The 27,383-nt window shown below is 41.7% G+C and overlaps 1 protein-coding gene and 1 long non-coding RNA gene across 7 annotated transcripts in view; one reads left to right on the top strand and one right to left on the bottom strand.

Moving 5' to 3' along the window:
* Stox2 (storkhead box 2) overlaps positions 1–27,383 on the bottom strand; it is a 203,673-nt gene that overhangs the window by 101,608 nt on the left and 74,682 nt on the right. Inside the window, exon 1 of one of the 6 annotated variants that reach the window (XM_048330407.1) lies at positions 3,845–8,074. The exons of the other annotated variants lie outside the window; for them this stretch is intronic. Within the exon in view, the coding sequence (XP_048186364.1) occupies positions 3,845–4,010 (166 nt within the window). The 5' untranslated portion in view covers positions 4,011–8,074. Of the gene's footprint in view, positions 1–3,844; positions 8,075–27,383 lie in introns of those variants that run through there. 6 annotated transcript variants of the gene reach the window in all.
* On the top strand, positions 248–27,383 carry LOC125339301. Its single transcript, XR_007208525.1, has 3 exons — positions 248–263; positions 1,837–1,839; positions 26,973–27,383. It is a non-coding gene; the product is annotated as an uncharacterized LOC125339301 (long non-coding RNA).

Raw genomic sequence — 27,383 nt, 5'->3', positions numbered from 1 at the left:
TTAGAGATTTTTGTTTTATCTTTCTTTTGAAATTCTTTAAAGCCATGGTATTTTTTTAATGTCTGCTTAATTCCTTAAAAGACACTATTTAAAAATGACAAGTACACAACTCAAATTGTCAAGGACTCTGCTTGCTGGTTCATAAGCAAAGCCCTTTAGAAACATGTTCTATAGAACCTGTAGACTGGAAAAATTAACTTTCAATCTTGATCAATAAGAAGGCCCCTATGACTCTACCGGTATTATACATGAAACATAAAGAAGTTTCAGCCCCAGTTCTGCTGGAGGGATTGTAAAGGAAGAAGTTAGCATCTTTTGAATGAATGACTCAAATGAAGCTGTTCACAGAACAGGTTCTAATGGCTTTATCCACAAAAGACTTGAAGCCTTGAAAATCATTTCACAGAGGTCCCCAAGTAGACTGGTATCTACAAAGAACTGAGCGTTAACACACCTTTCCTTCTTGGTGGGGAGTTTTACTTTAATCTCCCGTTAATATCTCTTTTGTTTTTCTAGTTTAAGAAAATGTGGAAGAATGACCCTACAGCCACTAAATCCAACCCCTTTTCTTCTTCAGATAATGCCATGCGTGGTTTTATTATTCATCTTAACTTAGACAAAAGACAAGATTTCCATCCCCCCTTCTGCCCAGAAACTATCATTGGGAAATGAATATGCCAGAGGAACAATGGTCTCCTCTTCTGCTCTTTGCACCTCCTGGTTGCTAGGAGGCTGGTAGACTCTTAGGATTACTTTAGATTGGGTAGCATGGATTGGGAGCTAAAAAGAGGCCTAGAAGACATAGGCCTGGAGATAGAAACCTTCCTAATTTTCCATCTAACCATCCTTTTATAAAACTGCATCAGTCTCCTGGCTGTCTGATCCAACCTCCTGAGCTTAAGGCCAAAGGTCAAGTCCACTGCTATAAATCACATTTCACACTGGTAATTACTTATTACTAGGAAGAAATGGTGCTGTCTCATTAGCAAGCTATCACACATGCCTACAATTCTGCTTAAAGCACCTATTGTGTGCTACATAGGTGTATCAAGTCCAAAGGAGAGCTAGTCATGTCTTTTTCTAAAAATTCCTCAGGATTTCTCATTTACCAGGATTTTGTTAATGCTTAATTTTCTTAACCATCAGGAATATTTGCTATGGGAATTCTAGAAATAATCTTAGCTGAAGTTTCTTTAGGCTCAGTTGAAGTTTCTTCAGGTTTCCACTCATCTTGTTCTTTGGACATAGATACATTTACCCACAGCAAAAGAAAGACTTTATTAAAAATAAAGCGTGATAACACGAGTAATGGCCAATGACATGAGTGACCGCTAAACCAAATGACTGGACAAAGAGAAAGGGAAAAAAAATATTAAGAGTTACTGCTTTTCTAGTTTGTGTGCCAAAGGTTCTGCTGGTACCCAAAGTGACTAATTTGATACATTTGCATCTGCCAAGAGGAAGAGAACTTATAAATGATCTCAAACTGTTTCAATACAGCACTGACTTCTATAAACTCTCCTATATTGAAAAGATCCTTATTTGAAAAGAAAATAGATAAGATACACATCCTGCCAAGCTACACTTCCCCCAAATTTGCATATAAGATTCCATCTACTCTTCTCAATGTTGATTGTTGGTGTTGGTGATTGTTAGTGTTTGTCCTCATAGTTACTGTTTCTTTCCATAAACACCAACACCTGCTCTTCATTGCATGTACTAGCCGTCATCTAAAATAAAGGACAAATAATATCTCTCCCTACCTATATAAAACTTATATATTCTATCCAATCCAGTGACCTCATAAGGATGTAGAGCAAAGTGCTTTACCCTGAGTGGGTACCTCTTAAAATGCTGAATGAATGACACAGCTCTTCAGGGGCTCTTGTGTTTTCAGCAGTAACCTAACATGGACTGTAGATGAACAGCCAACAACCTGAAACAGGTTAACTTTCATCATCACCAAAAGACCAACTCACCACATACACAGGTCAAGAGCTGAAACCAGAGAATCATATGAAATTAAAAGCATCTTCCTCAAGCCCTCAAAAGAAAAAAAATGTCTTGCCACACCAGAAACAGCAGAGAGTTCTTTTGCAAAGATGGAAAATGTGCTCATAATGAAGCAATGTGGAAGAGACATAAAAATAGGCTCCATGGGAATGTGCCTGACATTATTAGAGTCATGCAGGTTTGTTGAAGAAATGATGGCCACCTGCCCTCCAATTGCTTTATGCTTACTTTGGGCACCTATTACTTAAAAGGGACAGAGAAGAGGGGGTGGGGCCTGATCAAAATGGAATGAAGACATTCAGCTCCTAAGTATGTAAAGCCTGTATTCCCTGAACACTCAATACAGACATGGATCTACGCACATTTGTATTTTGCGGTCAGATTTGGATCTAGGTATATTTTAAAATTTACTGACATGAGTCTAAAGAATACAGCAACCACAGCAATGAATTAAATTACTAAAGTATAAACTGTAGTTGTCACTTCCTTTACAAATTTGGCTTTTCATGAAAGAGAAAAATCAAGAAAGCCTTATTGCCAAAATAGTAGAACATCCTTATGCTGCCTGATTTGGCAATTTAAGAAAAAGATAAGTTATTTTACTTGGGCTTTGTATGCATGGAAATGTGGTCACAAGACATTTTTAAAGCATGAGATACTGACCCTACTTTAAAAGGACTTGCTGTTTTAGGAGGAAGATGATAAAGCTTGCCTCTAAGAACCAACCACAAGCTTAAAACAATCTTCGCAGTTAAGATGGGGCTTAGAATGATTTGGATGACTTGGTATAGTATGTGATTTAAAATAAAACCTTGTTTCTCCCATTACACTAGATCTAGAGCAAATAAATTATTTTCACAATGAAAAATTAAAAAAACAACAACAAACAAACCCTGATGTCTTCCATCTCTTTACAGACAAGTGGTTAAAAAGAAGGAAAGGGGAAAAAGCATTAAAAGATTTCCGGGGTTTTCCTCCTCCAGCGTCTCAAATATATTATCATTGGGTTCCCACATCACAAACCAAAGCCACTGTCATATTTCCACAGGGATCTGGGCCCATTCAGAAAGGCTTTTCAGGGCACTGCATTTTTAAGATGAAACCTATGTTGAGGCCTCCACTTCCATTGACCGTTTTGTTTGTCCTTCCTGTCTGACATGCAGATTCACGACACAGCCTCCATTCTTTCCAAGCAACCGAATTCAAAGCCACATATGTTCAATCCACACACAATCAGGCGGACTCTTCAATCCACACCATTAACCCCACAGAACGCAGTCAATCAGCTCCAGCCTAGTTCCCTGCGTGCAGATCGTACGAGCCTGAGATCTGCGTGCACCCTTCTCCCCTGACTCGAATCCAGAACGGCGCGTGGAACCTGCCCCCATTTCTTTAAAGGGGGATAAGAGGATTTTGTTCAAATACCCACTAAGGTGGAAGTGGCCACACTGCAGGAGCATGCGACCCTAGACTCGGGCTCTTGCACAAAGCTCAAGGAGGCTGCTGCGTTAGGGCTTGCAGTCATTTATCTCCCTGCAGCCCAAACGCCTGGCTCACCCCCCCCCCCCGCCTCCACCCTCCTTCAACCCCCCGATTTTACCTAACTAATAGAATCCAACCCCATATGGAGAGGGCCTGCTGTGGATCTTACTGAGGTACAAAATGGTGGATGTGAGCTAATTTTTCCCCTGCTTTTCCCATAACTTAGCGCATCCATCACCACGGGTCCTCGGCTCCAAGCACCCCCTGTCCCCCCCACCCCCCGCCCAGCCTCGGCGCACCGAGCACCCCCCCGCAGACCCGGCCCGGAGGCAGAGCCGCCGAGACCAACCTGATGTCATGTAGCCCCGCGAAGCCTGGGGCGCGAAGGCCGCGGGGAAGCGCTTGTGCAGACGGTAGTCCTTCTCGCTGCGGGACCTCATGCGGTCCGAGGCCCGGTCTGAGAAATCCGAGCTAGGCCAGGCTCGCCGCAAGGTTGTGCTCCGGGTCTTCTTCATGGTGTGGAGGGCGACCTGCTGCCCCCGAGCGTGGGGCCTCAGCGCCGGAGCGCAGCGCGCTGCTTCATCCGTCTACGGCGGGCACGACCCGGGCGGACTCTGCGCACATTTTCCCAGCCCCTCCTCGTCGTCGGCGTCTACACCGCCAGCAGCGGGTCCGGCCCTCCCCACGCCCCCCCACACCCCCACGGCGAAGGCTCCGATTTTACACACGTCCCACAATGCATTACACTTCATTTGCAATCCGCTCGGCTTATAGCTTCCAGATTCCTGGGGGGGAGGCGAAAGGCACGTTTTGGAGGCTCCGCGGCCAGGAGGAGGCGGGGAGGGGGCGGGCGGGGTGGGGGCGCCGAGACTTGCAGCGTGGAAGCAATGGGAGCGCAGACAATGGCCCGATTCAGCGGCTGGAGTGCTTAGCCAACTGTGCGAGCCTCGGCACAAAAGACCCAAACAAATGAGGAAACCGAGGCCTCCGGGGCTGACCCGGGATCGGGCACCCGGGAAGCCAGAGGGGCGGTGGCGGCGGCGGCGGCAGCGGCAGCCCCACTGCGCCAGGAGGCTCTCAACGCCGCGGCGTGGGGATGACAGTGTCCAAGCCGTGTCCCTCCGGGCCTAGGAGCCGCGCGGCCCGCAGCACCCCCGAAGTCGACCCGGCTCGGCCTCCCCGGCAGTCAGTCCCTGGGCGGCGATCTTCCTTCCCGAGGCTCAGATGGGGGGGGGGGGGGGTGGTGGCCCGGGGAAGCTGAGGGATCCGGCCGGGCTCCACAGACAGCGGCTGCAGCCCGGCAAAGCGGGCTCCTTGCGGAATCCAGGAAGAGCCCGAGTCGTCCTGGCGACTGCGGCGCCTCGTCAATCTCCTTCCCCCCGAGGCTCCGGGAGGTGTGCGTGGGTGAGTGGGCGGCTGGCTGGCTGCGCCCACACGCACGTGCCCCTGTCCGCAGGCATGCTCCTACTTACTGACCCGGGCGGCGACGGGAGCCGTGGGCGGCCGAGGATGCGGAGCCCGCCGACCGACCCCCGCACGGCGGCGCCGCGCCCGGCTCCGCGGCGAGCGCGCGGAGGGGCTGCGGAAGGGCAGGAAGCAGGACAGCAGCCGCCCCGGCTCGGGCTAATCACCCATCTGCCGGGAGTGGGAGCGCCGAGGCCGCCAGATTTCTCATTTGCATGGAAAACACCCAGCAGCCGGCGAGGACCCCGGGACCTGGGCCGGTGCCCCAGCCTGGAGACCGCGCTTGGGTAATTTACATATTTTAGGGTGGCCCCTCCCCCTCGCGGAGAAAGCGAGTCTCCGTGGGAACGGAGAGATCGGCCTGGTCCGGTCCGGCCCACCTGCGACGACCCCGGAGGAAGCCCCGGGGCAGAGGGCGGGGGGCGCCGCCGCGACCTCCTCCGACCGACTGACCGCCGCGTTCGGGGGCGCCCGGGGCACCCCGCCGGGAGCACTCTTCCGCGGCCCCCGCGACCCCCCTGAATCCCGGGTGGAAGTCACTGCCAGCCGGCGAGGCGGCGTGCTGGCCGCGGCCCCGGAGCCCCGCTCGGCTCCGCACCGCTGTCTCGGGTCCAGCAACCAATCGCTCTAGGACCACAATGCGCGCGCCGGGCCGGCGGGGGGAGGGGGCGAGCGGGGCGCCCCGGCCGCGGCGCGGGCCCGGGACGCCAGGTCACGCCGCCGAGTTAAAGGCGCCCAGCCTCCGGGCTGCGAACCCCAACCGAGCTCTGCCACTGCCATTTTTCCCCTAACCGTTTATCTCTCCCAGTCGGGTTTCCAAAAGTGCTTTGTGATATAAACAAGTAAACATACATCTGACTTCCTTTTTCGATGCTGTGTTTTATTCCAGGTTGGAACATCTATTGGGGGGAGGGGGGAGGACCTGTAACAGCACAACGTTCACACTTTTTTTTAATACTGTTTCATCTTGATGGATTCCAAGAAGCAAGGGCATTACCTTGGTAGAGACATATTCTTAGGCAGAGGTCATTTCAAAATTAAAAAGTAAAGAGATTCTAAATAGTTAGGACTTGGAAGGTTCTAATACAATCTGGTGCTATTCCAAGGATTGAATTTAGGGGAGAAGGGCAAAGAGATTCCTGGGGAGCCAGGGAGAAAGGAGGCGGGGTTAAATCACAGACTTAGAATCTAGAGCTAGACCTTGGTCATTTAGTTTCTTAGTCTTCCCTCTGTGTAACCTGCAGCCAGAATATCCTTCTCTCTAACGATCCTGGGATAAATTAGTACATAACCACTCCGTCTCATAGAAAATTTTTAGTTACATCAATCAATATGTAAAGCAATTAGCTGATGTTCAATACTGTTTTTCAAAAGTTAGGATAGTTCCCCTGAAGGCACTCTGCTAACATATCTTCTTAAATCTAAGAGAAATGCCAAGAACAGAAAAATAAGTTTGAGAAACTATATTTGAGTAAATTTGGAAAAAACATTATAGATGATGTCAAAAAATAATAACCGTATTGATGAAGGCAGGGGATATTGACATTTAGGTTGCTCCAACAATGGCTCAGAACTTCCCATGAGCCAAAGTGGTTATACCAAGGGTAATAGTTATGATTTTACAGCTACTGGTGGTAGCTGTGGCAGTTATGATATTCGTTCATTCCGCAGGTAATTACTCACTGCCGAGGATAAGCCATGGATACCCAGCAAACCGAACACCATACCTGGCCATCTGCAGCAAGTGATCTGTGGAGAAGGGACACACTAACCAGTAAGTGCACAGACTGTGCTAAATTAATGAAGAAAACCCTCTGTGGGAAATAGGCGGGCAGAATAAGCTTTACCCAAGCAAAGAGTGAGGAAGAGGGGACTAGCCTGTGCAAAAGGACCTGAGGTAAGAAAGTGTTTGGCTTCTCTGGAAAAAAAAAAAATGTAAGAAAAAGGGCCAGTGTGGCTGGAGTAAGAGTGAGGTCCGTGATGAGGTCATGGAGAGCTAGATCATGCAAGGACTTGCAGGCCAAATAAAGGCTTTATGTTCCATTCCAAGTGTGGTGTATGTGGTATGAATCACTACATCGTGGGAAGCAACGAAAAAGTGATAGTTTTAGAATTCCTATTCAGAAGGGGCTTAGAGACGTGAGTTGGTCTGAAGAGAAGTGTCAACTGGGAAAATCCTAGCAAATATGTTTGAATCTTTTGTTTGTTTATGTGTGCCAGTAGTGGGGTTTGAACTCGGGTCCTCAGGCTCTCACTTAGCTTAAGGCTGGCACTCAGCCACTTAAGCTATACCTCTTCTTCAAGCTTTTTGCAGGCTAACTGGACATAAGAATCTCAGACTTGTCTGCGTGGGCTGGCTTCAAACTGGAATCCTCAGATCTCAGGCTCTTGAACAGCTCAGATTACAAGTGTGAGGCCCCAGTATCTGGGTTGTTTGAATCACTCTTGACTTAAAATTGAAACAAAATTCCATTGTTTTGGACATTTTAGAGGGCAATTCCCTGTAGCTGTGCCCAGCCAATTCTGAAAAAAGACCTTACATAAGGGAAGTGATCCCATTCAAGCCAAGTAATGGCATCTATGGGCTAAACAGAATAATAGGGGTAAAAAAGGAGGGAGGGTAGGGAGACTGACTGAATTACAGAACATGATAAAGTAAAGCAGGAGCGGTAGGGACAGTCAAGAAGTGTATTCATTCAAATCAGGTAATGGTATTCTCTGAGATTATGAAGGGTGACATATTGCAGGCGGCATATTGTGAAGCCAATGCTATTGGAACAGGTGCTGTAAACCGGACTCAACATGTCCACATGTGTTATGAGAACATCACTGCTGTCCCAGGAAATGGAACCCTGGTTCCTGATCCTCATTTGAGGCTTCACAGGCAACCTGACACTATCAGGTGTATCAGATGCAGGTCATAAACTATCCATCAGGTAATCTCAGTCTTGTGACTCTAGTATCCAATACTGGGAAAGCTTACCACTAAAGAAATCGGAGAGACCAAAAAAGGTCTATCTTGGAAGAAAGGCACCAAAAAGTAAAACACAAACACTAATTCACAAGTACATAAATTAATATCCAGGTGGTAAAGAACTCCAAAGATAAGGAAGCAAAGGACTTCTTCATAATTAGTCTTAGAGAATTTAAAGGACCCTATACACCTTACCTCACATAAGGTGTATACATGTGCTCATCTGAAAGAAGCTGGAAGGAGGGCACAAAATGAGTGGAAAATAGGAAAGGGCCCAACAGCTGCAAGGGACACTGATGAGAACAAACCAAGCAACTCAAGGGCAGCAGGGATGAGGGCAGAAATTAGAGAACAAGAAAGAACAGATTACACTAAGCAAAAGAAAAGAAATATATGTGTATATATCACCCAATCTGGAAGGAATAGTTTTACGGTTAATAATCATAGAGGTCATAAGCAATGTAGATTAGATTGACTTTACATCAAAGGGAAGATTGATTTTTAATGAAGAAAGCAAGGGGGTAGGTTGGGGGGAGGGAAGGAGGGAGAGAAATAAGGAAGTATGACAAGAAAAATAAACAAGTATGACAAGAAATGTATATGTATTCACTATCTTAAGTATGTAACCCCTCTGTACATCATCTTGACAAAAAGAAGAAGTGTTACACTATTAATATTTTTAAATCGGGCTTAAGAACACTTGGCATATGTGGAATTTATGTATCAGATGAGAGATGCTAATGAGGCCGATTTGGTTTGTAACTCCAATTCAATCAACTGAGTTAAGATTTGTGATCTTAAATTGGAAGGTGTAAGAAATTTGTCTTTGAAATTCTCTTCATTTAAGACTTTGTAAGAGTTTCAGCGATTAAATGAGTTGTTTACCAAAAAATAGGAATTCCATGGGGTGAGGGTCACTGTCTTCTTTATGGTTGCTCATTGTTATTATAATTGTCACAGCTACAATGTTTTAAAGACAACATACACATGGCCAACAAGCACATGAAATTCTTCAATATTACTATTCACTGGGGTGACCGTTACTAAAAAGAAAAGAAAATAGTAAGTGTTGGCAGTGATGTAAAGAAACTGGAGCCCTTATGCGCTGTTGGTCGGGAATGCGAAACAGTAGTATTGCTATTGGGGGAACACAGTGGCTATCTGTCAAAAAGTTAAAACCAACTGTGAGATCTCTTCATCCCACTTCTAGATAGATGTGCATAGATGAAAAAAGGTACCAATGAGAAATCTGTACACCAGTTCTCATAGCATCATTACTTGCAATTAAATATGGAAGCAACCAGTATCCATCAAAGAATGAATCAGTAAACAAAAAGTCTTATACATGCAATGGGATACTATTCAGTCTTCAGTAGGAAAGATCTTCTGACTGCAACAAGGGAGATAAGCCTTGTGCTAAGTGAAATGTCAGCCACAAAAAGATACTACAATACTGTGTGACCGCATTTACATGCAATATCAAGAACAGTCAACATCATAGAGACCAATAGTAGTATGGTGGTTGCCTAGGGCTGGAGTGGGGCATGGGGAGGCACTGTATAATTAGCAAAGAGGATCATTATTACCAGATAAAGCTGGACCTTGGTGATGGATGCTGTTCTGAATGTATTCAATTTCAATGAACTATAAGCCTTAAAACGGTTAAGACTGGAAAATTGATGTTATATGTATTTACCTTAACAAAAAATTAAATACACCAAATTTACAAGTAACGTCTGAAGTGCTTTAAAATGATGTACTTAACTGTGTATCTAAAATAGACCTAATGATTGAGTGAAGAGAATTTAGTCTTCAGTTTGAGTTACTCAAATGCTTTGTGAAGACCTCCCCAAGATTATGGTTCTTATTTTTTATTTTAAAAATATAAGACTTACAACTAAATAAGCTGAGTGAGTATAAATAGCTAAGAAAACTTGTATCCCTGCCTTATACAGATGGATCGGCAATATGTGTTAAGATCTTGGTCTGTAACTTAGCTCTTGGGGAGCAGTGGAAAATTCAAAAAGTAAGTCTCTTAAACATCCTCCTTTGAAATTGTAGTGCATGCAGGTTTAGGCAAGTCACAGCAGAGGATCACAAGAGCCCAATAGCTATACCCTTATGATCACATAAGATGATGCTAAGTGAAATGAACTCCATTTTATGGAAATGATTGTTATATCACAGTTGTAACTACTTTCAACATCCCATGTGTATCTGTAGTTTCTACTATTGATGATGTTCATGTATCACCTTCTTGTGATTGTATCTACACTATCTCTGTAATCTTATCTGAGTGTATGGGAAACAGTGTGTACTGGTATTAGAATTAGGAAATTCAAAGGAAATACCAAAATTGAGAGACAAAGGGTAAAATAAGAGAAACAACAAAAGCAATACTTGCAAAACTGTTTGGTGTAAGTGAACTGAACACCACAGGGGGGGAAAGGGGGAGGGGGGAGGGGGGTATGAGGGACAAGGTAATGAACAGTACAAGAAATGTATCCAATGCCTAACGTATGAAACTGTAACCTCTCTGTACATCAGTTTTAAAATAAAAACTTTAAAAAAAAAAAGAAATTGTAGTGCATGGGCTGGGAATGTGGCTTAGCAGTAGAGTTCTTGCCTAGCATGTACAAAACCCTGGGTTTGATTCTTCAGCACCACATAATCAGAAAAGGCTGGAAGTGGTGCTATGGCTCAAGAGGTAGAGTGCTACCCTTGAGCAAAAGAAGCCAGGGACGGGCTGGGGATATGGCCTAGTGGCAAGAGTGCTTGCCTCAAATACACGAAGCCCTGGGTTCAATTCCCCAGCACCACATATACAGAAAATGGCCAGAAGTGGCGCTGTGGCTCAAGTGGCAGAGTGCTAGCCTTGAGCAAAAAGAAGCCAGGGACAGTGCTCAGGCCCTGAGTCCAAGCCCCAGGATTGGCAAAAAAAGAAGCCAGGGACAGTGCTCAGGCCCTGAGTCTAAGCCCCAAGAATGGAAAAAAAAGAAATTGTAGTGCAGTAGTATCTACTGTGTACTGAATTTGGCTTAAAAGCCAAAATCTAAATATATAATCTTAAAATTTAATTGATTTGAAAGACTTGAATCAAATTTCCCTCACCTATGAGTTTGCAGTAGCGTTTGTCATTTGTGCTGGTCCAAACTAATCCTTACAACATTTCCAGATGGATAAAGGTAACTGTAAGAGTCTCCTGCCCTACACTCTGTGTCCTGTGACCTGCTCAGCCTAGAGTCATCCCTGTGTTCAAAGCTTAACTCCTGGTACATGCACTGCAGTGTTCGAGTATGCTGCTGGTGGGACAATTCCCTAAGTCTCTGTAAGAGTAAGAAAGTCCCCCATCTTATCTGTAGCCCTGACCACTCATTTCCCTATACTAGGACTTATAAAGGAAACCTGTGCACAATGAAACCTTCTAAAACTGAATTGGAATGATAGAGGCACAACTGTAAATATGTATTAAGACAGAAGGGTAGAGTGAGGGCAGTGGCATCTATGATACTTCACAACATTTTAACTACTCTTTTCTGGATGAAAAACAGCGAACAGAAAGAGGGACTTGAGGCTGACTGGTGATTCTTGTCTCTTTTGTTGAAGATCTTGTGGGCAATAGTCTCTTTGCTTCTTCTTGTTATCGCTGCTTCTTTCTTCCTCCATCTTCCTCCTCTTCCTTCTCTTCTACCTCCAAAAATTTTTCTCCTTCAATTAGCTTCAATTAGTTGTACAAAGGTGTTTCATTTTAACATGTGCATTTGTAGATACACTTCATCTTGATCAGAGTTACCTCTGCCATTCTTTCCTCCTCCCTCCTCCCTCTCTTGCCAGTCCCATTGAGTTTCTTTGTTCTATCTGCACACATTTACATAGAGTATTATCACTTTCTTCTCTCTCCTTCCCCCTGTGTTTTCCCATCCCTTCCCACTAGTACCCACAACCAGAGAGAGATTCATGCTTGCTACTGGGATATCTTCTCCCAACTGTCCTCTGGAATCTCATTTGACAGCACAGAATGCTCAGCCGGCCACAGTTATGGCCTCTGACCTAGAGCTCAATCACTATCAGGAGGAAAGGATTGTTTGTTTTTGGTTTGGGTTTGTTGTTGTTGTTGTTTATAACCAAACTAGCCCTGTTATCTCTTAATGGCTTCTAAAAACATCAAGAGTCACTATTTTACCACATTATTCTTTCTCCGATAGAAGTCAAAAAGCAACAGGGGCAGACTGAATACTGAGCAAAGAAGAGATATAACTGGATATGCACTTATAATTTTCATCCAGTGGGAGCCAGCAAGGAGGAAACCTTCTAAAACTGAATTGGAGTGATAGATGCATGACTGTAGAAATGTATTAAAGCACCTCAAACTGTTATGTATGAATGGGTGAATTTCATGGTGTTAACATTAAAGTTAGGACTCAATAGGACTGTTTAAGAAAAAAAAATTACCAAGCACGATGCAGAAGATCACCTAGGGAGCGAGGTGGTTCAACTGAGGTGATGCAGGTCTGAATGTGAATTCCAACAGAGAGAATGGAGACAAGGGGACCTAAAGCACTGGGCAGATTAGAGCCTCAAGACCTCTAAGGTCATCCTACCTGGAGCCAGGGGAGGGTGGACAGAAGATATACGGTAAGAGAGACGGCCAGTCTTATGTACAGGTGACTCTATACACAGAAGAAACTGCGAAGCCAACTAAATTTTGGTCCTTCCTTACCTTGAACTTTGTCATAGATATTATTTATACTACTTACTTTTCACCACAATTTTACATACTATTTTTCAGTATTAAGAAATTCCTTTTTTTTGTATTGCTTGTTGGTTCTTTTGCTTTATTAAAATACTAAGTAAATACAATTGAAAAATGCCAAGGAAGTAAGGGAAATTTACTGCTAATGAAAATCAAGCATCTAGGAAAAAGAAACAACAAGAAATTCCTAATTACACACTTTTTTTCTTCTGACTAATAAAAATGACAATCTCTTCATTGCCAAATTTAATCAGGACTTCGGTCCTCATGTGATTTCTTGCTTGACAGTGAAGTCTGCTCTCTCCTCTTAGAATGTTTCCATGCACCACCGCCCATACTAGGATTTGAACTCTGAACCTTATGCTTGATATACAGGCACTGTATTGTTTAAGGCAGGCTTCTAGCCATTTTTTTTTTTATAGTTACTGCCTGCATTCTTCACTATCAATAATTTTCACTCTTTAGAGTAAATTTGTTGTATTGTATTCATGGTTATGGATTTAAAACATTCTGTTAATCTCTCTTCTTTAATTTGTTAGTCTATTTACATTTAAAATAATTTATGATAATGAAGGATCCTTAACTGTTTACTTCTTGGAAGACATGGCTTTAGTTTCTCAATTCTCGGTAGTTTCCCTTTTTATATTTATATAGCTTTTGTAGTCAACAACTCTCTTTTCTTTTTCTGTATATTTTCAGTGTTTCTTATTGGTTTCTTATAGAATTACATTGAAGATATTATAGGAATAATTATCTATTTTGTATTAAAGCAATTTATTTTAAAACAATATTTAAAATTTATTCTATTGCTGGGCACTAGTAGATCACACCTGTAATCCTAGCTACTCAGGAGGCTGAGATTTGATAATTATGGTTCAAAGCCAGCCAGGGCAGGAAAGTCTGTGAGACTCTTTATCTCCAATTAACCACCAAGAAAGGCTAAAAGTAGTGTTGTGACTCAAGCAGGAGAGGGCTAGCATTGAGCAATAAAGCTCAGGGACAGCACCTAAGCCCTGAGTTCAAGCCCCAGGACTGGCACCAAAAAAAGAAAAAAGAAAGTTTTATATAAGTCTCCCCTCCCCACTCATGTTCTTATTTATTGTCAAAGATCATACGTTGTGCTAGTTAACATAGATTCATTATTATTTGTGAATTTTTACTAAAAATATGTTAGGGGTAAAGAGAATGACTACACCTGAAAGAAGAGTGATACAGAGGCCTGGACTTAGCTATCCAGTTAACTTGTACTAGCGGTTTTTATCTTTCCTATAACTTTCAGTTACTGTTTTGTGTTCTTTCATTTTTTTTCCTAAAGGATTCCCTTAAGCCCTCCAGCCATTCTTGCTCTGGTTATTTTGTAAATAGAGTTTTGCTCTTTGCCTGGTCTAGCTGGAAGTAAACACTGGAATGTTTTCTTTCTGTGTCCTATTTAATGCATCTGTATTTAATCATATCTATGTCTTCTTCCTAAAATACCCACAAGCCTCTTTCTACTAAATTTCCAAGTCTCTCTCCAAATGATTAAAATGTTTTCTGTAACATCAGAAGAGTTTTATTATCAGGCTGTTAATCCAAGTCAAAGAAAGCAATCCACCATGACCTGCATGTGTAGCTCGTGAGTCCAGCCGTGAATCACCTTCGCAGTCTGTCTTGTTCTGAAATCTTCTCCTTGGAAATAATGCATGCTCCAGCTATATGTGTTCATTTGCAGAGCCTAAAGTTACTATCATCAAGCTTCAAGTAGGCACAGAAAACACCAAATATATGATCATTTACAAGGCCTGGATGAACCAAAGACTAATACAGAACACAGGCTTCCTCTAGAAGGATCCAGTGTTCATCTGAAATGCAAGTATACAGATACCAGACTTCCTCTCTTGAAATCCAATATGCCTCTCAACTGAAACAAAATCTGACAGGTAATCAAACTTTTCACAAGTGTAGGGGGAAAGGAGGAATTCGGTTGCCTGATTTACATGGTAGACATTTTTAAGGATTAAGTTTTTCTTTTAATATTTTTCATGTACATTTTAGGGTTACATTGTGGAAAAGATAGCAATTACTTTCCACTGCCAAGCTTCAGAAGGTAGAAGAAGAGTTCTACCAAGCTATTTTCCTGTTATTTCTTCCTTAGCTTCTTCACATAGCTCACTCAATTAATTCCCCCACCACCAAAATGAGCCAACACCAAAACATGAATGGTTTTCTCAGATAATTAGAACTAGAAGTAGTCAGAAAAGGTGAGCAAATATGTAACTCTCACTCTTTTATAAGAAAAACTCATTCTTTAGCTTGACACTGAACACTTCATTAAATACTCTGCTAAAATATAACCAGTAGACTTTTCGTGGAGCAGAAAACATATTATGGTTACTTTTTCTCCATTGCAAAATCAAGAGGATCATGGGAGCCATTGGTCTACTTAATGACCATAGATAAACCACAAGATAGTTCAGGGCCACACGGAAGTAGTCATCACCAGGGAATACTCCCACACATACCTACAGAACCCACTGCCACTAAACACACCCAGCCAGCATGGGTCATGGTCTCAATTTTATGACTTCATTTCTTTTAAAAGATCACTATAAATACAGGTGCCCCAATAAAATATAGGTACCTCTATAAACACAGGTTCCCCAGTAAGGCATAGTGTGTATTTGTCACTATGTTTACAAAGTACAGAAATATGGTCATCCCCAATAGTGTCATTTCCCATCTCAAGCCTTCTCGAAAGCTGCCAGGTTTGCTTAGGCTATCTATAGCATCCTTGACTCCCTGGAGAACTCCCACAAATCCTCTAAGACTCTAATAATGCTCATTTCTCTGAAAGACTTTGAAATCTCTCTCTCATTGGCCTTCTATGTCCCTGAAGTCACAAGCCCATCTTCTGTTTCTTCACTAATAGAAGCTCTGTTACATCTCTCATCTCATTGTCAGACAGGGCAATGCCTCACAAAAATGTCTGCTTGCTTTCCTGACTGGGTGTCCCTTCAACACCTGTTTACTGAACAAATGTTCATTAGACATTTGTTATGGGCTACTAATGGCTATAGGCACCAGGATACAAAATTTTTAAAAGAAAACAAGAGAGCAACCACAATAACAAAATCTTCTGTTATCAAGGAGTCTCTGTCCTAATAGGATGGGACAACACTATGCACACCACTTAGCAAATTATATGGAATATGAAAGAAACAGATGTAATGGAAGAATGCAATATCCTCTTCTGAGACTGAAAATAATGCCATTTTGGAAACAGAAGGATTGCAATTAAAAGACAGGCTAACTAGGAGGCCTGGTGTATTGGCTCTGGCCTCTAATCTCACCTACCTGGGAGGCAGAGATAGGAGGATTGGGATTTGAGGCCAGTCTGAGCAAAAAGTACAGGATTCTACATGAAAAAGAACCAAAAGGAGAAAGGGCTGGAGGCACAGTTCAAGTGATAGATCCTAATCTAGCACACCCACGGCCCTGAATTCAAAACCTTGTACCACAAAAACAAACAAGTAAAAAAGGGGCAACTAGCTAGGGAAGGTTTCACTAGGAATTAATCATATTATGCCTATTGTCTTCCAAAAAGTAGACTTTTAATAAATGTGTACTTCAATGTGTTAATTTTAGGCCTTCTTTATTGCTGTATTCCCAGCAGAGGTACACCAATGCCCATGGACTTCAGGTCATAACGGAACCAATATTATGTCTGCTTCATTTTCCATACAGCCTGCAATCTTAAGGGAAAAAATTCCTATGCTTGCATAGGATATTCTACAGCTTAGATTTTAAATGTCCCTTAAAGATCTGTGTTGTAAAGGCTTCGTCTCCAGGGAGGTGGTTGTGACCCAAAGGGGACTGTGGGACACTGGCCTCTTCCTTTCTCCCTATCCCTTCCAGGAGGCAGAAGTTTTGCCTCACCATAGGCTCCTGCCATGATGTGCTGCCCAGCCAAACAGTGAGCCTAAAGAAGCCTGTCATCTTTATAACTTGATTGTCTCAAACATTTGTCATAGTGGCTGAGAGCTGATAACACAAGATTTACTAAGCCTGAACAAAGGCAGGGGTTGTTACCAGAAATAAAGAGGGGAAAAACAAGCTCAGAGACAGAACTAGAATTCCATTCTTAGGATCCCTAGTCTGGGATTGTTTTTTTTGTTCTGTCCTATTCCCACTGCTTCTCTGATGTCTGATATGAGTATTTAGATCTCAGACTCTGCATGCTCATCATCATTTGCATAGTATGAAGTTTATATTGCTAGAATATTCCCTGAATATTTAATGCCTTATTAGTTAGTTTAAACATAAGTGCATGTACACTATAAGGCATACTTATTCAGATGATAGACATGATTTCCTCTGCTCTTTTGCCCAGATGGTACATGCAATTTAGAGAGTTAAGTCCACATGCTTCCCTAAGACTAATCAATCTGGAAAGTTGTCTTTTCTGCACTCTGTTTGCAGGTCACTACAGAGCTATTTCCCAAGCCTTGAGAAATTACACTACAACACAAATGGATTTTAAGCAATGGCTGTTCCAACATGCAGCTTCCTGCAACTTAGAGAAATGTTATATGAGAACAATTAAAGGCACATATCAAAAAAGAAGCAAAACACAAATATTTCCTATCTTATCAAATTAAAATAATTGTAAAAAAATGTTGCAAGTAATTAACATAGTGCTAAGGCCATTTAAAAACTTTGTTTCAATGTTTAGCAATTTAAGTAATTAGCCTTATGGGTAACAACCTTAAATGTTAAGGCAACAACCTTCTTCTTATTAATCATATCATATATTAAAGGTACAGCTGAAATTCTACTTCTGTTATAATACTAGAAGGCTAGTTATGCTCTAACAATAGTTCATAGGAGCTTTGTTTATGATTGCTGTATTATGTATTGTTCAACTAGGATGCTTTTTAAAAAGGATGATGTTGATGACTCTAGAACAAAATGATTAAGAGAATATTTTCCTAGACAAACAGGAACACACTATCATCCTACTTAAAGAAGTCAGTTTGAAAATCTGTTTTGTTTATAAGTAAAACAAGTCAAGAGAGAATAAAGATGAGAGAAGAAAGAGATAGAGAAAAGAAGGAAGGGAGGAAGAAAGGGAGGGAAAAAGGAAGGGAATGAAGGAGGGAGGGGATGAAGGGAGGGGAGGAAGAGAGAGAATAGAAAAAAAAAGAAAGGAAGGAAGGAAGGTAGGTCAGTCTAAGTGGGGAGACGAGATTCCAAGTCAGGTATGATATTTTTAATATGTAAGATTAGTTGTTGTTTTTTAGATTAGTTGTATAAGAGTAACTCTTTTCTGCTCTTCTTTTGCCCACATAGAAAGAACAGAGTTTGGAAGATCTTTTGGTACCACAGCTAGTACTAGGACTAAAAACTTAAAGTTTTTGTGTAAAGTAATCTTGGTATTGTACCATGGAAGTTAAGTTCCAAGAGGGCCACTGACTTCCTTCAGGCCACCAAGGTGCAGCCCCAGAAGCAGAGGAAAGGGGGAAGAGTTCAGTCTTCTCAAGTGAACATTCTTCCCAGCACAATCGAGACTAGCTCTTTAGCTCATCCTAGTCTCAGTGCAAGAATGAGTTTCTACGGGAGCCCTCTTCTGCATCAACAAGGAAATGATCTGTTTTTCTGTAGAATGGAGTGAGAATGCTCTAGAAGTGGGATAAAGCCTAGCTCAAATTTGAAGCCATGACAAAGACATACATTGCAATAACAAAAGGAGACAGTTGAGCCCGGAAATTCAACAGGACACAGTTTTGTCTCAAAATCTCATGTATTTATTTTCAGAAAATTTTGGTCTGGCTTCCTGGCTCATCAGATTCTGTTCACACATTTCCAAGTCACTGGAGCAAGTTTCCCAGAGATTTTTCAAGTCATCATATAATCTTAAACTACTTTAAGTTTTAGGTGTAAGAGAATCTATCCATGGTTGCTTTTGACAAACTAATGTATCCATGATGTCACCTTATATGTGCTAATAAGGAGACAATAATTTTATGTGTTGTATCAAATAGTGTTTTGGTTTTATTTTTTTAACCTGGGAGAAATGGAAGCAAATAGGTCACTTTTTCTTTTTTATTCTCTAGGAATATTCCCTTAACAAACAATTATAAAAATCTTTTTTTCACATATACAAAAAAGTATCTTTACATGGTGTCATCCTGTGTTGCATACCTGTGCCCACATGGCCCCTTTTAAAAGAGCATCAGGGCTGGGAATATGGCCTAGTGGTAAAGTGCGTGCCTCGTATACATGAAGCCCTGGGTTTGATTATTCAGCACCACATATGTAGAAAATGGCCAGAAGTGGTGCTGTGGCTCAAGTGGCAGAGTGCTAGCCTTGAGCAAAAAGAAGCCAGGGACAGTGCTCAGGCCCTGAGTCCACACGCCAGGACTGGCAAAAAAAAAAAAAAGAGCATCAGTTGTGTAAAGTCATGGAAAGACAATGGCCTTGGATGATAAGTATGTCTTAAGTAAGAAAAGAAATCCAGAACACTTTTATATATCATTACAGTATATTGTTCCACACAGCCACCATCTCAGTGACTAAAATGTGGAAGTATACCCCAAAAGATAAACCCTCAAAGAAACAACTACCCAATTAACAAGTGGGCTAAAAATTTAAAAGGAGACTTCTCAGAAGAAGTAAGAATAGCCAATAAACACATGAAGAGATGTTCAGTATAATAAAGGAATAAAGGAAATGCAAATCAAAACAACATTGGGATTCCACCTCACCCCATTAGAATGGCCATTAGCCAAGAAAACTAACAATAACAGATGCTAGAGGGGATGTGGCCAAAAGGGAATGCTACTACACTGTTGGTGGAAATGTAAACTTGTCCAACCACTCTGGAAAGCAGTATGGAGATGCCTCAAAAGACTAAACATATAGCTTCCCTATGACCCAGCAATTCCACTCCTTGGCTTTTATCCAATAGAAAACAAAAGGGCTGGGGATATGGCCTAGTGGTAGAGTGCTTGCCTCGTGTACATGAAGCTCTGGGTTTGATTCCTCAGCACCACATGTATATAAAAAAGCCAGAAGTGGTGCTTTGGCTCAAGTGGTAGAGTGCTAGCCTTGAGCAAAAAGAAGCCAGGGACAGTCCTCAGGCCCTCAGTTCAAGCCCCAGGACTGGCAATAAAAAAAAAGAAAAAAAAAGCCAATAGAACACAAAAAAGCTACAGTATAACCATGCTCATTACAGCATTGTTTTCTATAGCTAATATACAGAATCAACCCAGATGCCCCTCAATGAACAAATGGATCAAGATGTGGTGTATATACACAATAGAATTCTACACTTCCATAAGAAAGAATGATACTGTACCATTTGTAAGGAAATGGAAAGACCTGGGAAAAAATTATACTAAGTGAAGTAAACCAGACCCAAATAAACATAGGTTACATGGTTTCCCTCATTTGTGGTAACCAGAATGTGCCTATGAATCTACAAGTAAACACACTGGAGGGTAAAAGACAAAAAAAAAATACACTGGACATGATAAATTATACAGGACTCTAGATATCACATAGTGAGACAAAGGAGGGTATGCATAAGAAAGGATCACAAAGGCTCAATAGCTATGTGCATATGATCTTATAAAATGATATTTATTGAAATGAACTCTAAGAAATGGAAACAATATTTTTTGTTACTTTGGGTTTTTTTTTCTTCTTTGTTGCTGTTTTTGTTTTCTCTGCCCTTTGTCTGGTGTGTAAGTATATCTGTTTGGGAGAGGGTAAGGGAAAAGTACAGAAACCATGAGACAAAGGGTAAACTAATGCCGTAGTGAACTATACAGCTTATGTGGGCAGGGGGTCATGAGGGAAAATCTGGGAGAAAGCAAGGGAAGGGTGATGCTGTTCAAAGAGAAATGTACTCATTACCTAACTTATGTAACTGTAACCCCTCTATACATCACCTTTACAGTAACAATAAAGATAAAATAACATAAATGTGGAAGTTTAGCAAAAAGTGATTTTGTACACTCATCAGAGTTCCCATGACCAGGGTTGAGAAGGAGAACAGTGAACACAGCCCAGGTCACCAGAGCCCAGCTCTGATGCTGTATATTATACCAAGTTCCTAAGACTCACAGAGAAGAAGAAATGGAGGCCTGACAGCTCCTCCAGAATTCTCCTAAGGCAAGGATTTCCCACAAAGATTTTGCTAAAGTAGTATAGCTTTGAGGCTAATGAGAATGTTTTGGAATATCCACGTTGGCATCTGTACCTCAATATCTCTGCCACTTAGCTAGGTGACCTTGGGCACATCCTGCTCCTCTCTCCCTAGCTCCCTCTCTCCCTCCTTCCTCTACAGCAGCCAGAAGACAGAAGCATCATTCTCCTCTGGGTAGTCTCGGGATTAAGTGAGATGCTCACTTGTAAAGATCTTACGGTAGGTGATTGGTAATTAGTTAATACACTGTACATGCCAAATTGTTTTCAAGTTAAAATTCTATGCCTGGTCCAGGGCTGTGGTTAAACAACAAAAAGCTTCAATCGCTTGGCCATATTGAGTAACTTAAGTACTCTTATCTCTCTCTCTCTCTCTCTCTCTCTCTCTCTCTCTTTTCTCTTTCTTCTTCTTTACTTTTTTAATGAATGCCTTGTAAGCATTCTTAACTTTATAAAACTAATTAATCACCATCTCTACCATCATTCAAACAATACAACAACTTTGGAAAGATTCAACTCTGAACACACACACACACTGACGCATAGATTAAAGCTGCCAGGACTTTACTTCCCTCCCTCCCTTCTTTCTCACTCTGGTTTTTCCTTTCCTATCATTCTCTTTTTTCTCCTTCCTTCTTTCCTCCCTCCCTTTCTTTCATCTATTGCTGTTTTATTATGTATGTGTATATGTATGTATGTGTGTATGTATGTATCTCTCTCTCTCTCTCTCTGTGTGTGCTGGGGTTTGAACTGAGGTTCTTAAACTTGTTAGACAGATTACGTACCACTTGAGTCATATCCTCAATCCTTTTTCACTTTTTAGTTATTTTTCAGATAGGGGCACACCATTTTTTTTCCCTAGGGATGGCCTTAAACTTCAATTCTACCTATGCCTTCCATGTGGCCGGAGTGAAAGGACCATGCCACCATGCCTAGCTTGTTTGCTGAAATGGAGCCTTGCTAATTTTTTTGCCGGGCTAGCTCTAAACCCTGATCTTTCTTAGTAACTGAAATGTTCTGTCTCCCTGAAGAACAGAGATTACAGGTGTCAGCCACAGCACTTTTTTATCACTGTTTTAAATAATATAACATTTGTTGACATGTACTGGAGTTTACAAGTTCCTTTGTTCAGCACAAACAGGCCAGTTCCCTTGGGTCTAAGTCACCAGCTTAATGGTGTTGGAAGCCAGATGAAACTGGATTTGTGTGCTGTGATACCCAAAAATGCCACTACATAATATTTTACCCAGAAGTCATCTAGTGTTTTTGTGGGTTTTTTTTAACCTAGGGGAAATGGAAATAAATAGGCCCTTTTTCTTTTTTATTCTCTAGGAATATTCCCTTAACAAACAATTATAAAAATCTTTTTTTCACACATACAAAAAAAGTACCTTTACAGGGTGTCATCCTGTGTTACATACCTGTGCCCAAGTGGCCCCTTTTAAAAGAGCATCAGTCGTGTAAGATCAGGACCACCATAGTCCAGTATGTCAACTCATTAGATGTGCAACGAACAGTTAGAACTGTCTGTGTTCAGGACTTGCACATATGAATTTGTGAAACACCCAATTTAAACCATGGGTCAAAGTAGACAATCCTTCAGCTCTTCCAGACCCCTATATGAAAGCTAGATTCATTAAGAAAATAAACCAAGTAGAAAACAGCCCAGTAATATAACAACTATTTATTTTCCAAGTTTATAAAAGTAAAACTTCCCTTTGGGTAAAGCTACACTACCCTTACATGGAAGAAACCAACTTGATTTCTGTGCTGAGGGAAAAGAAAGAATTTGCCCCCTTTCCTTACACAAAGCCAAGCAAGTCCAAATGAACAAGCAATAGAGGAGCTTGGTGGCCACCGGCATCTCACTGTGGTCTGAACTCTGTCCAAAAAGATGGAGTGGGGAAGGGTGGGGAAGAGTGGCCCTTGAGATGTTTAACGCTCATTAACAGGAGCAAGAAGAGTCTGCCTCATTCCTGTGTAGCCATGTGAACCTCCCGCTCTTACTTGCCAAGCCCCAGGGCCCAGAAACAAGCAAGTCAGAATAAGAAATAACCACGGGATTGGCAAGGAGCACTCTAGAGAATGCATTCTGACCCCAATTAAGCTACCCTGAATCAGTGCTGCCAGTCAGAACTCACCAGGCCTGGAGAAACTGCACAATAGCACGTGAGGGGCTCATTGTATGAGGGAGATCCAGGCAGTGTCAGGAAGGCAATGGGGGCAGAATGTGGAGCCAGCCTGCTAGGTCAGCTGTAGTGGGCCACTGAATAGTCTGAGGTCATCCTGGGCCTCAGTTTCCTCAAATGTTGTCACATGGAGGTAACAGTAGAGGTTGTAGGGATGCTGGTAAAGCTCAAGTATGTAAGCTATCACATGTAAACTGCTTAGCCCAATGTCAGATAAAAGATTAAAACACTATAAATGAGAGTTATTTCAAAGGGACTATCTCTAACTCAGAAGTTGAAAATGCTCCAAAATCCACATCTTCTTGAGCGCCAACAATGCCTTCAGAAATAGAAAGTTCCATACTATGAAACATGCCTAGTTAATACTTGCCTAGATCCAGCCTGATCACCTTCATTCTGAACCTTGGACAAGTAAAAGCAATGCCAAGAGCCACACACCTACCTACTCTAACAAAGGCCCACAGTAAACTCCCAGTCACACAGGCTGGACTTATTCTCAAAACCCAAGTCATTCTCCAAAAGGAAACATTCAATTTATAAAGCAGGAAAACCATCCATCTCCCAGGATACTTACGTTCTTCCTGTCCCTTCTGTTTTGTAATATGCAACCCTGCTGTGCCTTCTCTTGGGTCTCTCCCCACCACCTAAACCATTTTCAAACTCTCCCTTGGACCCTCTCACCTTCACACATGGTAGGATCCCTACTAGTGTACCATGGTCCTTATTCCTTGTTCCTAGTAGATCCTATCATTCAGGTTCCTATCGCTGGGGACACATGGATTGGAGCTAGGGAAAGAATCCCTCCTTTTGGCCAGCATTTCAGAGGATTAGAGACACTTGTTGAGCTGTAATCCTGAAAGCATTTTTCCTGTAAACATGATTGAAGGGAGCCCCCGTGAAGGGTCTCCAGTGGTTTCAGGTATTTGCCTAGTGGTCCACTGTAATGAATTTAAAACACAAAGATATTGTAAAGGAGTTCCTGCAGCTCTCATAGAGCGCTGGCTGAACAGCAGTAGAGTTACATAGCAGATCCTAGGATAAATGAACTCTCAGCAAAGGGAGATACAGAAATCAGTCTCATCCATCAGGCTGAATGTCCACATTGTTTAGCTTCCAGAAGCTCAGTCATTTCCTTTCCCTTCCCCAGCACCTCTGACAAAGCAAATGTGCACAGCCTGCCCCCGAGCAGACCTCAGAGGCAGGAACTTCATTTGTTTCCCAACCAGAAGCTGGTATCACCATATCTCAACATGTTACAAGGGCCACAAAATGCAAGCCGCCTGCCATGTGTGGGCTCAGTCCTACTCACAAAACTGCTGGACCAGCTGTCTGTAGATTTATTAGTCATGCGATTTTCCTCACTTCTCTCGCCCTCCCCTATTCCCTTCTCCTCTTTTCTTTTCTGCTTCTTGATCTCAAAGACCTAACGTCTATCTGTGGAAGAACACATTGGTGGAAATTTCTGGTTTTAATCAGCTTGACTAAATGTGTAGCTTTCACATTAAATAGACCAGTGATGAATAAGGCCATTATTTGTTTTCTTTTTCAGCAGTTCTAAGGTTCTGAACTCAGGGCCTCACACTTGCTAGGCATGTACTCACTCTATCACATGAGCCATGCCTCTATTTTTGCTTTAGCTTATTTTTTCAGTAGGGTCTTGCTCTTTTGCCAGATGTTAAATTTTGAACTCCTCCTATCTCTACCTCATGTGTAGTCTGGGTGAGTGTTGTATACCAGGACAGCCTCATGAAGAACTGTTCTGTTCCTTCGACATTCAGTAACACAAAGCTCCATACCAATTTGAAATTACTAATGATATGTGATGTTCACTTGCATCCACCCCTGGCTTCCAAGAAGAAACTAAAAGGAAGTTGAAGTAACAAGAAACACATGGGAGTCAGGCCCCCTCACCAAAGATCAGTCTCCCCTAAAATACTTCTTGGAATATAGTTTGTACTGAATGAGCATGGCTCTAAGCATAAAATTCATGATCTCTCATGCTGTTTAACTGAACTCCAGAGGCACAAGGTATCCACACCAGATCATTCCAAGGACAAGTCAATGAAGGACCTGCCAGTAGGAGTAAACCCTGACTTCCCCCCTCTCTGGGTTGACAAGTTTCTTTAATATATTGATAATATAACAACCCAAAGAAAAAGAAGACAAATATATACAGTATCTAAGCAAAATACCAATATTGAAAGTTACTAATTTAGGGGAAAATTATTAAAAAAACTACAAAACTTTATGCACAACAAATTCCTCCACAATTTTGAAGTCATTCATTCTTTCAGTGATATTGATGAGCTTTTTCAGAGCCTGTCTCTTTCCATTGACCTAAAATATTCACTATTCTTAACAGAATTTGCCTTTCCTTTGAGGGGGAAAAACATATTTGAAAATAAAGTGGTTATAAAATATTCATAATAGATCAAACAGAATGACTTTAAGTTACTTAGAACAATGAACTTGCTCCTAATTTATTTGGGTTATTAGGTTAATCATATTGTAGTTACTTTTTAAGTGTCTTTGTTTTTTGGACATGCATACTAAAATATTTAGGAATCAAATAATATAATATCTGGGTTCACTTCAAACTAATTGAAATGGGCAATAGATGGGCATATAGATGAAATTAAATGGGGCATAAATTAAAAATAGTTGAAGTTGGCTATTGGGTTTATTTTTCTATTCTCTGTACTTTTATGTATGTTAGAAATTGAACATAATAAAAAGATACAAGTCATAGCAAGAGAGCAAAATGATCTAAATGTTAAATTTCTAATAATAACATGTACTTCTTAGAAAGCTTTTCCACTAAGAATATGAACAGAGGTGAAGGACATCAACCAGATCCTATTTAGAAATAATTTCCCCCTGGGGGCTGGGGATATAGCCTAGTGGCAAGAGTGCCTGCCTCGGATACACGAGGCCCTAGGTTTGATTCCCCAGCACCACATATACAGAAAACGGCCAGAAGCGGCGCTGTGGCTCAAGTGGTGGAGTGCTAGCCTTGAGCGGGAAGAAGCCAGGGACAGTGCTCAGGCCCTGAGTCCAAGGCCCAGGACTGGCCAAAAAAAAAAAGAAATAATTTCCCCCTAAGTCCTGGAGCAGAACTTAGAAAGCTGAGGTTGTTGGCCCAGGTTTGCCTTGTATTAGAATGTCTCTTCACTTTCATGAGCTTCACTGTTTTGTTCATGTAAAATGAGTGCATCAGACCAGAAGTTGTCCAAGATCTCTTCCAGGGGTAAGATTCAGTGATATATGAAGCCTGCTTGAAAATAAGGAGCAGATTAGGTCAGACAAGCAGTTTAAAGTGCAATTCAGGCATAATAAATCCTAACAGCTGCAAAAACTGTGGTGCATTTGTTCAACTACAAAAATTAAACTTCACACCTAAATATTGGAGAAAGTTTTATCTGACATGGACTAAATTCTCATCTTTCTTTCTCTTTATGTAGCTAGAAGTATATTCCAGAATCAAGTCAGACTGAAGTCATGGGATTTAACTGCATTAGGTGTCACTGAATTCTTACAGTATCCCCAAGATAACTGATCCACTGGGAAATGAGAAACTTTTGTGCCTGGAAAGTACTCTGTTTTCTCTTTTATATCTGCTTCAAAAAGTGGGAACCCAATACTCAGGAACCCATAAAGATCAATAGGCATTCTAAGTCGGAGCCAATTAAAAGAAAACTCCACAAATAGAAAAATAGGAAGGGAGTCTAACCAAGATATGGAAATGGCATTACATTTCCGGGATTCAGATTCCCGTATTCTACTTGGGTAATTCTCATTTAAAATAAACAAAAACAAAAGCAGGCTGAATGTGTTGTAAGAAAACCATTTTCACTGTGGATTTTCAGCATAGTTTGTAGTATGTGCACAGTTTTGCACATTAGACCTAAAGTACTTTCTAGGAGACCTTCATTACATGTAATAATTCGTTCTAGGTCTGTTCAAGTTGAAAGCAGTCAAAATAGATTATTTTTCAAGCTGTTAGTTCAAATTAAGAATCACTCCTAGAATAATACTGAACTATGTCTTGATCTATAATAATTCTTTACATTTTCTCATGGGGTCATGGAGCCATAGAAATGATGGCTCATATGACACAAGAATTAACTCAGATGAGAAATTTAAACTTATGATATGAAGAAGGCTGGAATGAGAGTAAGAATTACATACCTGAACATAGGAAAGCTATTCTTCCTGGGCACATCTGCCTACCATCTTTTTTTTTTCCAGTACTGGAACTTGAACTCAAGTCCTCATGTTCTTGGTTGGTTTCCTCTTGAGCCTCTCCTCCATTTCAGTCTCT

This window comes from Perognathus longimembris, chromosome 21 (genome assembly GCF_023159225.1).
Source record: "Perognathus longimembris pacificus isolate PPM17 chromosome 21, ASM2315922v1, whole genome shotgun sequence".
NCBI classification, from domain to species: Eukaryota; Metazoa; Chordata; class Mammalia; order Rodentia; family Heteromyidae; genus Perognathus; species Perognathus longimembris.
The sequence above is the reverse complement of the archived record's forward strand: the minus strand, read 5'-3'. Positions and strand labels throughout refer to the sequence as shown.